At 42.3% G+C, this 12,407-nt stretch overlaps 1 protein-coding gene across 1 annotated transcript; it reads right to left on the bottom strand.

Moving 5' to 3' along the window:
* Window positions 1-4,430: 4,430 nt before the first annotated feature.
* LOC311116612 (NLR family CARD domain-containing protein 3-like) lies at window positions 4,431-11,335 on the bottom strand (the record flags this gene model as incomplete). The annotated part of the gene is made up of 7 exons (XM_084191676.1): window positions 11,252-11,335; window positions 10,893-11,121; window positions 8,606-10,397; window positions 8,171-8,344; window positions 6,998-7,175; window positions 6,142-6,148; window positions 4,431-4,954 (listed from the first exon to the last, which is right to left on the bottom strand). Exons 1-7 carry the CDS (start codon window positions 11,306-11,308, stop codon window positions 4,431-4,433), a joined length of 2,961 nt encoding a protein of 986 aa, XP_084047802.1. The 5' UTR covers window positions 11,309-11,335.
* Window positions 11,336-12,407: the final 1,072 nt, after the last annotated feature.

The following is a 12,407-nucleotide window of genomic DNA, read 5'->3' as shown; positions in this document are numbered from 1 at the left end:
CCAATCCGATGTCCGTCTCGAGTCCTTTTCTGCCGTCCATGACGATGTTAACTCCAGTGGTGGAAAAAGTACCCAATTGTCATACTTGAGTAAAAGTAAAGATACCTTAACAGAAAATGACTCAACTAAAAGTGAAAGTCACCCAGTAAAATATTACTTGAGTAAAAGTCTAAAAGTATTTTGGTTTTAAATATACTTAAGTATATATACAAAAGTAAATGTAATTGCTAAAATATACTAAAGTATCAAAAGTAAAAGTACAAGTATAAATCATTTCAAATTCCTTACATAAAGAAAACCAGACAATTTTCTTGTTTTTAAAATGTACGTTCAGCCAGAGGCAAACTCCAACACTCAGACAATTTACAAACAAAGCATTTGTGTTTAGTGAGTCTACCAGATCAGAGGCAGTAGGGATCTTCTCTTGATAAGGGTGTGAATTGGACCATTTTCTGTCCTGCTAAGCATTCAAAATGAAACAAGTACTTTTGGGTGTCAGGGAAAATGTATGGAGTAAAAAGTACATTCTTTTCTTTAGGAATGTAGTGAAGTGAAAGTAAAAGTAGTCAAAAATATGAATAGTAAAGTCAAGTACAGATACCCCCAAAAAACTACTTAAGTAGTACTTTAAAGTATTTTTACTTAAGTACTTTACACCACTGGTTAACTCTCTTTCTTAGCTAGCTCGACTATGCACTTGCCTCTGCTAGCAATACACTGTGCTAACATTAGCCTAGACTGTACCACAGAAAATAACAGTTTTAAACAGTTGTAAAAACCCACTTCTTCCAGACAGAATAGTTCCTGTAGATTCAGACTTACTCATCGCCAATCTTTTGTTATGTCTCGTGGGTTTCATAACCACGTCTGTATAACAATTCAATAATGATGAGACAGGACACAGGAATCAGTTCAACCATTTATCTGGAACGTGATCATCTCAACACATACAAACCCCCATGATGCTCTGCAGCACAACCCCAATATACAACAAATACATACATAAGTAAATGGACACTAAACAAAACTCATAGAGGAATTTAAATGTTCAGTTGTAGAAAGTAGGGCCATGGGATAGGGTCAGAAAGGTCAGTATGTTTGATAACTGGTTACAGAGGTGACATAACAAGCATAAGGTCCATTATAACACAGTGAAGTAGAGGTGGGAGCTAAAAGCAGACATGGACAGTGAGACGGTGTGAGGAGGTCAGGGGTGAAACACTAGATCAGGACAGGTAGAAATGGCAGGGCTGGAAATAGACACAGAGACACATTCTGATCATGGCTCAGACCTGACCTGAGATACCCAAACAGAAGATGCCATAGCAAAGTCCTGTCCAGTAGGCTATATGGGATTTCCTTTCATCAAAATCCTACACATGGAAATGTGTCCAGTGTGTGTGTGTGTGTGTCCAGTGTGTGTGTGTGTGTGTGTGTGTGTGTCCAGTGTGTGTGTGTGTGTGTCCTGTGTGTGTTTGTCCAGTGTGTGTGTCCAGTATGTGTGTTTGTTCAGTGTGTGAGTGTGTGTGCGTGTGTGTGTTTCCAGTGTGTGTGTGTATGTGTGTGTGTCCAGTGTGTGTCTGTCCAGTGTGTGTGTGTGTGTGTCCTGTGTGTGTGTGTCCAGTGTGTGTGTGTGTGTGTGTGTGTTTGTGTGTGTCCAGTCTGTGTGTGTGTCCAGTGTGTGTGTGTTTGTGTCCAGTTTGTGTGTGTCCAGTGTGTGTGTGTGTCCAGTGTGTGTGTGTGTGTGTGTGTCCAGTGTGTGTGTCCTTGGTGTATGTGTGTGTGTGTGTCCTGTGTGTGTGTGTGTGTCCAGTGTGTGTGTGTGTGTGTGTGTCCAGTGTGTGTGTGTGTCCAGTGTGTGTTTGTGTCCAGTGTGGGTGTGTCCAGTGTGTGTGTGTGTCCAGTGTGTGTTTGTCCAGTGTGTTTGTGTGTAAAGTGTGTGTGTGTGTCCAGTGTGTTTTTGTCCAGTGTGTATGTGTGTGTGTATCCAGTGTGTGTGTGTGCAGTGAGCGTGTGTGTGTCCAGTGTGTGTGTGTGTGTCATGCGTGTGTGTGTGTGTTCAGTGTGTGTGTGCCCAGTTTGTGTGTTCAGTGTGTGTGTGTCCAGTGTGTGTGTTCAGTGTGTGTGTGTTCAGTGTGTGTCCAGTGTGTGTGTGTTTGTGTGTTCAGTGTGTGTGTGTGATTGTGTGTTCAGTGTGTGTGTGTTAAGTGTGTGTGTGTGTGTTTTCAGTGTGTGTGTTCAGTGTGTGTGTGTCCAGTGTGTGTGTGTTCAGTGTGTGTGTGTCCAATGTGTATGTATGTGTGTGTCCAGTGTGTGTGTGTGTGTGTGTGAATCCAGTGTGTGTGTCCTGTGTGTGTGTTCAATGTGTGTGTGTCCAGTATGTGTGTGTGTTCAGTGTGTGTGTGTTCAGTGTGTGAGTGTGTGTGCGTGTGTGTGTTTCCAGTGTGTGTGTGTATGTGTGTGTGTGTGTGTGTGTGTCCAGTGTGTGTCTGCCCAGTGTGTGTGTGTTTGTGTGTGTCCTGTGTGTGTGTGTCCAGTGTGTGTGTGTGTGTGTGGGTGTGTGTGTGTGTGTGTGTGTGTGTGTTTGTGTGTGTCCAGTGTGTGTTTGTGTCCAGTGTGTGTGTGTGTTTGTGTCCAGTGTGTGTGTGTCCAGTGTGTGTGTGTGTGTGTCCAGTGTGTGTGTCCTTGGTGTGTGTGTGTGTCCTGTGTGTGTGTGTGTGTCCAGTGTGTGTGTGTCCAGTGTGTGTGTGTGTGTCCAGTGTGTGTTTGTGTCCAGTGTGGGTGTGTCCAGTGTGTGTGTGTATCCAGTGTGTGTGTGTGCAGTGTGTATGTGTGTGTCCTTTGTTTTTTTGTCCAGTGTGTGTGTGTGTCCAGTGTGTGTGTGTGTGTCCAGTGTGTGTGTGTGTGTCCAGTGTGTGTGTGTGTATCCAGTGTGTGTGTGTGTGCAGTGTGCGTGTGTGTGTCCAGTATATGTGTGTGTACAGTGTGTGTGTTCAGTGTGTGTGTGTGTCCAGTGTGTATGTATGTGTGTGTCCAGTGTGTGTGTGTCCAATGTGTATGTATCTGTGTGTCCAGTGTGTGTGTGTGTGAATCCAGTGCGTGTATATGTGTGTGTGTCCAGTGTGTGTGTGTGGATGCGTGTCCAGTGTGTGTGTTCAGTGTGTGTGTGTGTGTGTGTTCAGTGTGTGTGTGTGTGTGTGTGTCCATTGTGTGTGTGTGTGTGTGTGTGTGTGTGTGTGTTTGTGTCCAGTGTGTGTGTGTGTGTTTGTGTGTGTCCAGTGTGTGTGTCCTGTGTGTGTGTGTCCAGTGTGTGTGTGTTTGTGTCCAGTGTGTGTGTGTGTGTGTGTGTGTGTGTGTCCAGTGTGTGTGTGTGTGTGTGTGTCCAGTGTGTGTGTGTGTCCAGTGTGTGTGTGTGTCCAGTGTGTGTGTCCTTTGTGTGTGTGTGTGTGTCTTCTGTGTGTGTATGTGTGTGTCCAGTGTGTGTGTGTGTGTGTCCAGTGTGTGTGTGTCCTGTGTGTGTGTCCAGTGTGTGTGTGTTTGTGTCCAGTGTGTGTGTGTGTCCAGTGTGTGTGTGTGTGTGTGTCCAGTGTTTGTGTGTCCAGTGTGTGTGTCCTTTGTGTGTGTGTGTCCTGTGTGTGTGTGTGTGTGTGTGTGTGTGTGTGTGTGTGTGTCCAGTGTGTGTGTTCTTTGTGTGCGTGTGTGTGTCCTGTGTGTGTGTGCCCAGTGTGTGTGTGTGTGTGTCCAGTGTGTTTGTGTTTGTGTCCAGTGTGTGTGTGTGTGTGTGTCCAGCGTGTGTGTGTGTGTATCCAGTGTGTGTGTCCAGTGTGTGTGTGTGTCCAGTGTGTGTGTGTGTGTCCATTGGGTATGTGTGTGTCCGGTTTGTGTGTGTGTGTCATGTGTGTGTGTGTCCAATGTGTGTGTGTGTGTGTATCCAGTGTGTGTGTGTGTGTGTGTGTGTGTGTGTGTCCAGCGTGTGTGTGTGTGTGTTCAGTGTGTGTGTGTGTATGTGTGTGTGTGTGTCCAGTGTGTGTGTGTTCAGTGTGTGTATCCAGTGTGCGTGTGTGTGTCCAGTGTGTGTGTGTGTGTGTGTGTCCAGTGTGTGTGTGTTCAGTGTGTGTATCCAGTGTGTGTGTGTGTGTCCAGTGTGTGTGTGTGTGTGTCCAGTGTGTGTGTGTGTCCAGTGTGTGTGTGTTCGGTGTGTGTATCCAGTCTGCGTGTGTATGTCCAGTGTGTGTGTCCAGTGTGTGTGTGTCCAGTGTGTGTGTGTCCAGTGTGTGTTTGTATCCAGTGTGTGTCCAGTGTGTGTGTGTATACAGTGTGTGTGTGTATGTGTCCAGTGTGTTTGTCCAGTGTGTGTGTGTGTGTGTCCAGTGTGTGTGTGTGTGTGTGTCCAGTGTGTGTGTGTGAGTCAGTGTTACCATGGTTATTATTTACAGGGACACTGAGGAGTCAAACCAAACACTAAACCCTGGATAGAGGGGCCCAGTGAATGTGGAGTGGAATGTGTTCAGGTGGGTCAGTGTGTCAGAGGAGACTCTGTAGAAGGACAGAGTGCCGGCTGGCCAGTCCAGATACACTCCTACTCTGTGGGAGCTGGAGGAGGGGACGTGTATGGGAGTGAACTTATTATTGTGCCTGACAGAGTAACTGTTGTCATAGCAGGTCAGACTCCAGGACTTGTCATTGTCTCCAAGCCAACAGTCCTCAAGCCTTCCCCTCCTGCTGATTCCTTTATATGTCACTCCTATGACAGCCCCTAACCCACTCCACTCTACCTCCCAGTAACAGCGCCCAGTCAGACCCTCTCTACACAGCACCTGTCCACAGTCCTCAAATCTCTCTGGGTGATCAGGATACGGCTGCTCCTCTCTCCTCCATGTCACCTTTCTGTTCTCCTCAGACAGAGAGAGAAATCTGTCTATTGTGTTTAGGTCCAGTGTGAGATCACAGACATCTGATGGATGAAACCAGACACAATATTAGAAATCATCATCATTCACATTAGAATGTTAACTCACTTTTCACTAATTCATTTAATGTAGATGTTTCTAGGTATCAAAAGGAGAAGTTAAGGTAACTTGAGACTTGTTGAATGATCATATGTTATACTGTATGGTAATATAAAACACACTTATTCCCATTAATTACACACACACACACACATCCTGAACACACACACACACACTTACACTGAACACACACACACACACACACACACACTGGACACACACACACATCCTGAACACACACAGGAACGCGCCACACACACACACACATTGTCAAAGCAACTCTTTGTAAACTTTGGTGTCCCTGATTTGTGCTTCTGTAGAACTACAGCTGATATTTAATATGACCAAGTAAGTAATGATGGTGGTCTTTGACTTTGACTTCACTTGAATTAAGACTTATTCTCAGTCATATTCTTCACAGCAGTCAACACTCACATTTTCTAAGTCCAGGTTTCATTGTGTTCTCTCCACCATGTTCCACACTGTAGCGGTAAGCAGAAGAACAGACAGTCATTGAGGGATACACCTGAACTCACACACACACACACACACACACACACACACACACACACACACACACACACACACACACACACACACACACACACATACACACACACACACACACACACACACACAGTCTTTATATAACTTAGTCCAAGTGGTGGTCAGAATGTTTGTCTTAACTAGCCTGATAACTCCAACATGTCTGATATGAACATTGACATAAACCCTCTACATACTTGAGTTTCTCCAGTCTGCAGTGTGGAGCTGAGACCAGAGAAGCACAGCCTTCCTCTGTGACTAGACAGCCTGACAGCCTGCAAAGAGTCAAATCATATTAAAACCACACTGCTATTCTTTGGTGGTGAAAATAGTGGCAGTATATTTTTTCAACATATTCAGATACATCAGTGTCCTGAAACCTGCCATATCTATTCATAAATTAATGTATCATTATTAGAAATGACAAATTATCAAAGTATTGCTTGTAGATAGCAAAATGCATATGACAAATATTTGAGTAGACTGACCAGAGCAGTTTAAAAAGCAGTATCAGTCAAAAGACAGACAGTGAGGTATCATATTTAGATTGTATTGAGTGTACAGTCCAAATCATATATATTTTTACAGGGAAGCTAACATTTTAAATGTGGCTCTATACTCCAGCATTTTGGATTTGAGATCAAATGTTTCATATGAGGTGACAGGATATAATGTCCCCTTTTATTTGAGGGTATTTTCATACATATCTGTTTCACCATTTAGAAATGAAAGCACTTTATGTATCTAGTCCCCCTATTTGAAGAAGTCATAAGTATTCTGACCAATTCACTTATAGTGTATTAAAGTAGTCAAAAGTTGAGTATTTGGTTGTAAACTCATTGGTTGCATTTGCAGTTTGTTTTGGTTGTGTTTTGGGTTATGTTTTGCCCGATAGTAACTGAATGGTGGATGATGACTGGAGCAATTTTCTGTCTAAGTGAGTAGATAACATGTTTCTAAACACTACTAAATGAATCCTGATGATGACATGATTAAGAAAAATCATGAATGAATCATGAATAATAATGAGTGAGAAAGTTACAGAGGCTACAACAAAACATGCTAACCTCTCACCATTACCAATAACAGAGGGGGTCTGATACTTGTTCCTCTGTAACTTTCTCATTCATCATCCTTCACGATTCATTCATGATTATTCATAATCATAGTAGCATCCACATGAATGTAGAAGTGTTCAGAAACATCTTCTATTCTTACTGACAATACAAGTGAAGTGACTCCAAAATGACAGGACATTATTCACCATTCAGTTTCTATTGGGAAAAACATCATCCAAAACACAACCAAGACAAACTGCAAATGTATTCAACAAGTTTGTAGAATCACAAGCTTGATATAATCACTGTGGGTAAGGAATATGGGACCAAATATTAAACTTCAGACTACTTTAATACAATATAAGTGACCAACTACAGGAATACTGACCTCAGAGTCTCCAGTTTACAGTGGGGATTCCCCAGTCCAGCAGAGAGCAGCTTCACTCCTGAATCCTTCAGGTCATTGTTACTCAGGTCCAGCTCTCTCAGGTGTGAGGGGTTTGACTTCAGAGCTGAGACCAGAGAAGCACAGCCTTCCTCTGTGACTAGATAGCCTGACAGCCTGCAAAGAGTCAAATCATATTAAAACCACACTGCTATTCTTTGGTGGTGAAAATAGTGGCAGTATATTTTTTCAATATTTTCAGATATATCAGTGTCCTGAAACCTGCCATATCTATTCATAAATTAATGTATCGTTATTAGAAATGACAAATTATCAAAGTATTGCTTGTAGAGAGAAAAACATAAAGTATAAATATTTGAATAGACTGACAAGAGCAGTTTAAAAAGCAGTATCAGTCAAAAGACAGACAGTGAGGTATCAGATTTAGATTGTATTGAGTATACAGTCCACACCATATCTATTTTGACAGTGAAGATAACATTTTAAATGTGGCTCTGTACTCCAGCATTTTGGATTTGAGATCAAATGTTACATATGAGGTGACAGTATATAATGTCACCTTTTATTTGAAGGTATTTTTATACAAGTCTCTTTCACCTTTTAGAAAAATAAAAGCACTTTATGTGTCTAGTCCCCCTATTTGAAGAAGTCATAAGTATTCTGACCAATTCACTTATTGTGTATTAAAGTAGTCAAAAGTTGAGTATTTGGTCCCAAACTCGTTGGTTGCATTTGCAATTTGTTTTGGGTTGTTTTGTCCAATAGTAACTGAATGGTGGATGATAACTGGAGTAATCTTCTGTCTAAGTGAGTAGATAACATGTTTCTAAACACTACTAAATTAATCCTGATGATGCCACGATTAAGAAAAATCATGAATGAATCAAGAATAATAATGCATGAGAAAGTTAGAGAGGCTACAACAAAACATGCTAACCTCACACATTAACATCAAATAAAAGGTGACATTCTGTAATTTCACCTAATATGAAACATTCTATCTCAAATTCAAAATGCTGGAGCATAGCACCAAATGTAAAACTGTAAGCTTCACTGTCCAAACACATATGGTGTGGACTATGTGTGCCTGGTAAACACATGTGTATCTGGTGAACAGTTATCACTTGTTGACCAACTACAGGAATACTGACCTCAGAGTCTCCAGTTTACAGTGGGGATTCCCCAGTCCAGCAGAGAGCAGCTTCACTCCTGAATCCTTCAGGTCATTGTTACTCAGATCCAGCTCTCTCAGGTGTGAGGGGTTTGACTTCAGAGCTGAGACCAGAGAAGCACAGCCTTCCTCTGTGACTCCACAGCCTGACAGCCTGACAGAGAGATCATCATGATTTCACAAACTGTTAATTTAACACCAGTAGTGTAGAAGGACAATGGCAGATGCATTTGGTTTATTCTCTTAAACAACATATAAATTCATCTTCCGTCTCCTAGAATGGTATGGTCGTATTGTTATATTAATGTGAACATCAATGCATTGAATCAATATGTTTTTCAATAATACATATATTTCTCTAAACTGAATATTTCTTCCTGATGATTAGAACTTAAATGTCATTTTATGTACTCACAGAGCAGCTCTGGAGGCTTTGACCACTGGCAGCAGCCTCAGAAGACCTTCCTCTGATCTGGAGTATTTCCTCAGGTCAAACACATCCAGGTCCTTTTCTGAAGTCAGCAACACAAAGACCAGAGCTGACCACTGTGCAGGTGACAGTTTGGCTTCTGAGAGACTTTCTGATCTCAGGTAGCTTTGGATCTCCTCCACTAGAGAATGGTCATTCAGTTCATTCAGACAGTGGAACAGATTGATGCACCTCTCTGGAGAGGGATTCTCCCTGATCTTCTCCTTGATGTACTTGACTGTTTCTTCATGGCTCTGTGAGCTGCTTCTTGTCTTTGTCAGTAGACCTCGTAAGTGCTTCTGATTGGACTCCAGTGAGAGGCCCAGAAGGAATCGGAGGAACAGGTCCAGGTTTCCTGTCTCATTTTGTAAGGCTTTATCCACAGCACTCTTGTAGAAGGTAACTGTACGCTTGTGTCTGATCCTCACAGAAAAGTTACTGGACGTTGATTGAGGTTTGGCCATTAGATTCTCATTGTTGTTGATGAATGAGAGGAACACATATACAGCAGCCAGAAACTCCTGAATGCTCAGATGCACGAAGCAGTACACCTTGTCCTGGTACAGCCCACATTCCTCTTTAAAGATCTGTGTGCACAATCCTGAGTACACTGAGGCTTCATTGACATCAATGCCAGCCTCTTTCATGTCTTCTTCATAGAAAATCAGATTGCCATTCATTAGCTGTTGAAAAGCCAGTTTTCCCAGTGGCAGAATGCTCACTTTATTCCAGTGTGCACCTGTCTCTTCTTTCCCAAGATACTTTTCATTCTTCTGTTTGGTATGAAACTCCACAAGGTGTGTGTACATCTCAGTCAGAGTCTTGGGCATCTCTTCTCTCTTATGTTTCAGCATGTGTTCAAGGACTATTGCAGAAATCCAACAGAAGACTGGAATGTGGCACATGATGTGGAGGCTCCTTGATGTCTTTATGTGTGAGATGATTCTGCTGGCCAGGTCCTCATCACTGAATCTCTTCCTGAAGTACTCCTCCTTCTGTGGGTCATTGAACCCTCGTACCTCTGTCACCTGGTCAACACACACTGAAGGGATCTTATTGGCTGCTGCAGGTCGGGTAGTTATCCAGAGGAGAGCAGAGGGAAGCAGATTTCCCTTGATGAGATTTGTCAGCAGAACATCCACTGAGGTTGACTTTGTGACGTCACAACAGATCTTGTTCTTGTGGAAGTCTAGGGGCAGTCGGCACTCATCCAGACCATCAAAGATGAACAGAACTTTGTACTTGTCGTAGTTGGAGATTCTTGATTCTTTGGTTTCCATTGAGAAGTGATTGAGAAGTTGAATCAAAGTGTGTTCATCACCGTTCATCAAATTCAGCTCCCGAAAAGGGAATGAAAATACAAATTGGATATCCTGATTTGCTTTTCCTTCAGCCCAGTCCAAAATGAACTTCTGCACAGAGACTGTTTTTCCAATGCCAGCGACTCCCTTTGTCAGCACAGTTCTGATAAGTTTGTCTTGTCCAGTTAAGGGTTTGAAGATGTCGTTACATTTGATTGCAGTCTCTGGTCTTGCTTGTTTCCTGGTTGTTGTCTCAATCTGTCTCAGCTCATGTTCATTATTGACCTCTCCTGTTCCACCCTCTGTGATGTAGAGCTCTGTGTAGATCTTATTGAGAAGTGTTGGGTTTCCTTGTTTAGCGATTCCCTCAAATACACATTGAAACTTCTTCTTTAGATTAGATTTGAGTTCACGTTGGCAAATCACAGCAAGATCATCTGAATGAAGAAATAACACAGAGGATATTAATATTACATCTGTTTTAATGCCTACAGTATTCTAGGACTGTTATAATTTTTTTAATTATAATCATTTCTTCGCTTAACTGACAGTATAAATGTGTAAATGTTTTCATAATGCATTACAGACTGGTATGACTGATTATATTATTATTGGTATTCTCTCTCTCTCTCTCTCTCTCTCTCTCTCTCTCTCTCTCTCTCTCTCTCTCTCTCTCTCTCTCTCTCTCTCTCTCTCTCTCTCTCTCTCTCTCTCTCTCTCTCTCTCTCTCTCTCTCTCTCTCCTCTGTCTCTCCTCTTCTCTGTCTAAATTAATCACCACAACACATCCCTGCTGCTACTTGATGAGGTCACTAGGTGTTGTGTTATGGCTGCTACAATATCATTGAGTTACACATGCTACTTTAGCTGTACTTTAGCTACAGCTTTTAAATGTTCTAAAACAGCATTCAACATGAGGCAGACAGCTCTTACTTTTCTCCAGTGTGTCAGCAAGCTCCTTCTGGTTCATTTTCCTCAGGACGTGCAGTGTGATCTTCAGAGCCCCCTCTCTGGCACTGCTCTCCTGCTTCTCATCTTCAGCATCCACCACTTCCTTATCCTGCTTCTGACTCTCAAAGCCTTCTGGGAGTTCTGGACTAAGAATCCTCTTGAACCTCTTCAGCTCCTTCTTCACAAATGTCATAATATTCTCTTCAAGCAACTGAAATAAATCAAGTAAATAAGTTAAGCAAGAGAAGAAAATGCTTTCTCATTAACACATGAATGAATGATTGACAGATCAACTTTACTTGAGGTAAACAAAAACAAATGTACATAACAGGACCACATACACTGAATATGGAGGCCAGGTCTGTTTGATGACTCTGGGAAGACTGACCACTGAGCATCTCTGACTCTGATCTCTCCTGTTGGTTTCTGTGGACAAACCATGAGATTACATCTCATCCAGGGAGTGCACACACACACACACACACACACACACACACACACACACACACACACACACACACACACACACACACACACTCACTCACTCACTCACTCACTCACTCACTCACTCACTCACTCACTCACTCACTCACTCACTCACTCACTCACTCACTCACTCACTCACTCACTCACTCACTCACTCACTCACTCACTCACTCACTCACTCACTCACTCACTCACTCACTCACTCACTCACTCACTCACTCACTCACTCACTCACTCACTCACTCACACTCACTCACTCACTCACTCACTCACTCACTCACTCACTCACTCACTCACTCACTCACACTCACACACTCACACACACACACACACACACACACACACACACACACACACACACACACACAGGGAGGGAATGTTGTGTTTGTTTGATAATGTTTCAGGACTATGAAAATGGAAAAAAGGATTAGCCTATGGATTATTAAAACAACTAAAAGAAATGGTCAAATGGGAGAGGAGAAATGACTAGAGACAGTGTTGTTTAACACACTGACCATGACCCATGAGTTCTTCTTACCATTGTTTAGAAGAAAAGTCTCCCTCTCTAAAGTTTAGAGGTTGATCCATAGACCAGTCACTCTTCATGGACACACAGCTGGGTACAGGGGAGGCTGGTCTCTCCTGCTTTGTTGGACTTCAACACAACAGAGACAAACATTACATCTCTCATCTACTCTGAGCATCGATGGGGAAACTTAAGAAGAGTTTCATTCAAAAACGCTATAAATCCATTTTCAGAAATGTTGGTAAATTAGCTTTTATTGTTTAAAGAAATGATGAAAGAGATTGGTGTGTTTTTTCACCATCTAATCATGGCATGGGGTTGTTCAATGACAGCCATGTATTTGTTTAAAATCTATCACTTGATGGTTTCATTTCAGAGAGACAAATAATCATGTTTTTTTTGCAAAATGCTACATATCTGCCTCACTCTCAGAGAAATAAGTAGTACTGCTAAGTTTTACGCAGTAATAATATATATCTGCCTCA

Source organism: Coregonus lavaretus, assembly GCF_964263955.1.
Source record: "Coregonus lavaretus genome assembly, contig: HAP1_SCAFFOLD_228, whole genome shotgun sequence".
Classification (NCBI taxonomy): Eukaryota; Metazoa; Chordata; class Actinopteri; order Salmoniformes; family Salmonidae; genus Coregonus; species Coregonus lavaretus.
The sequence above is the reverse complement of the archived record's forward strand: the minus strand, read 5'-3'. Positions and strand labels throughout refer to the sequence as shown.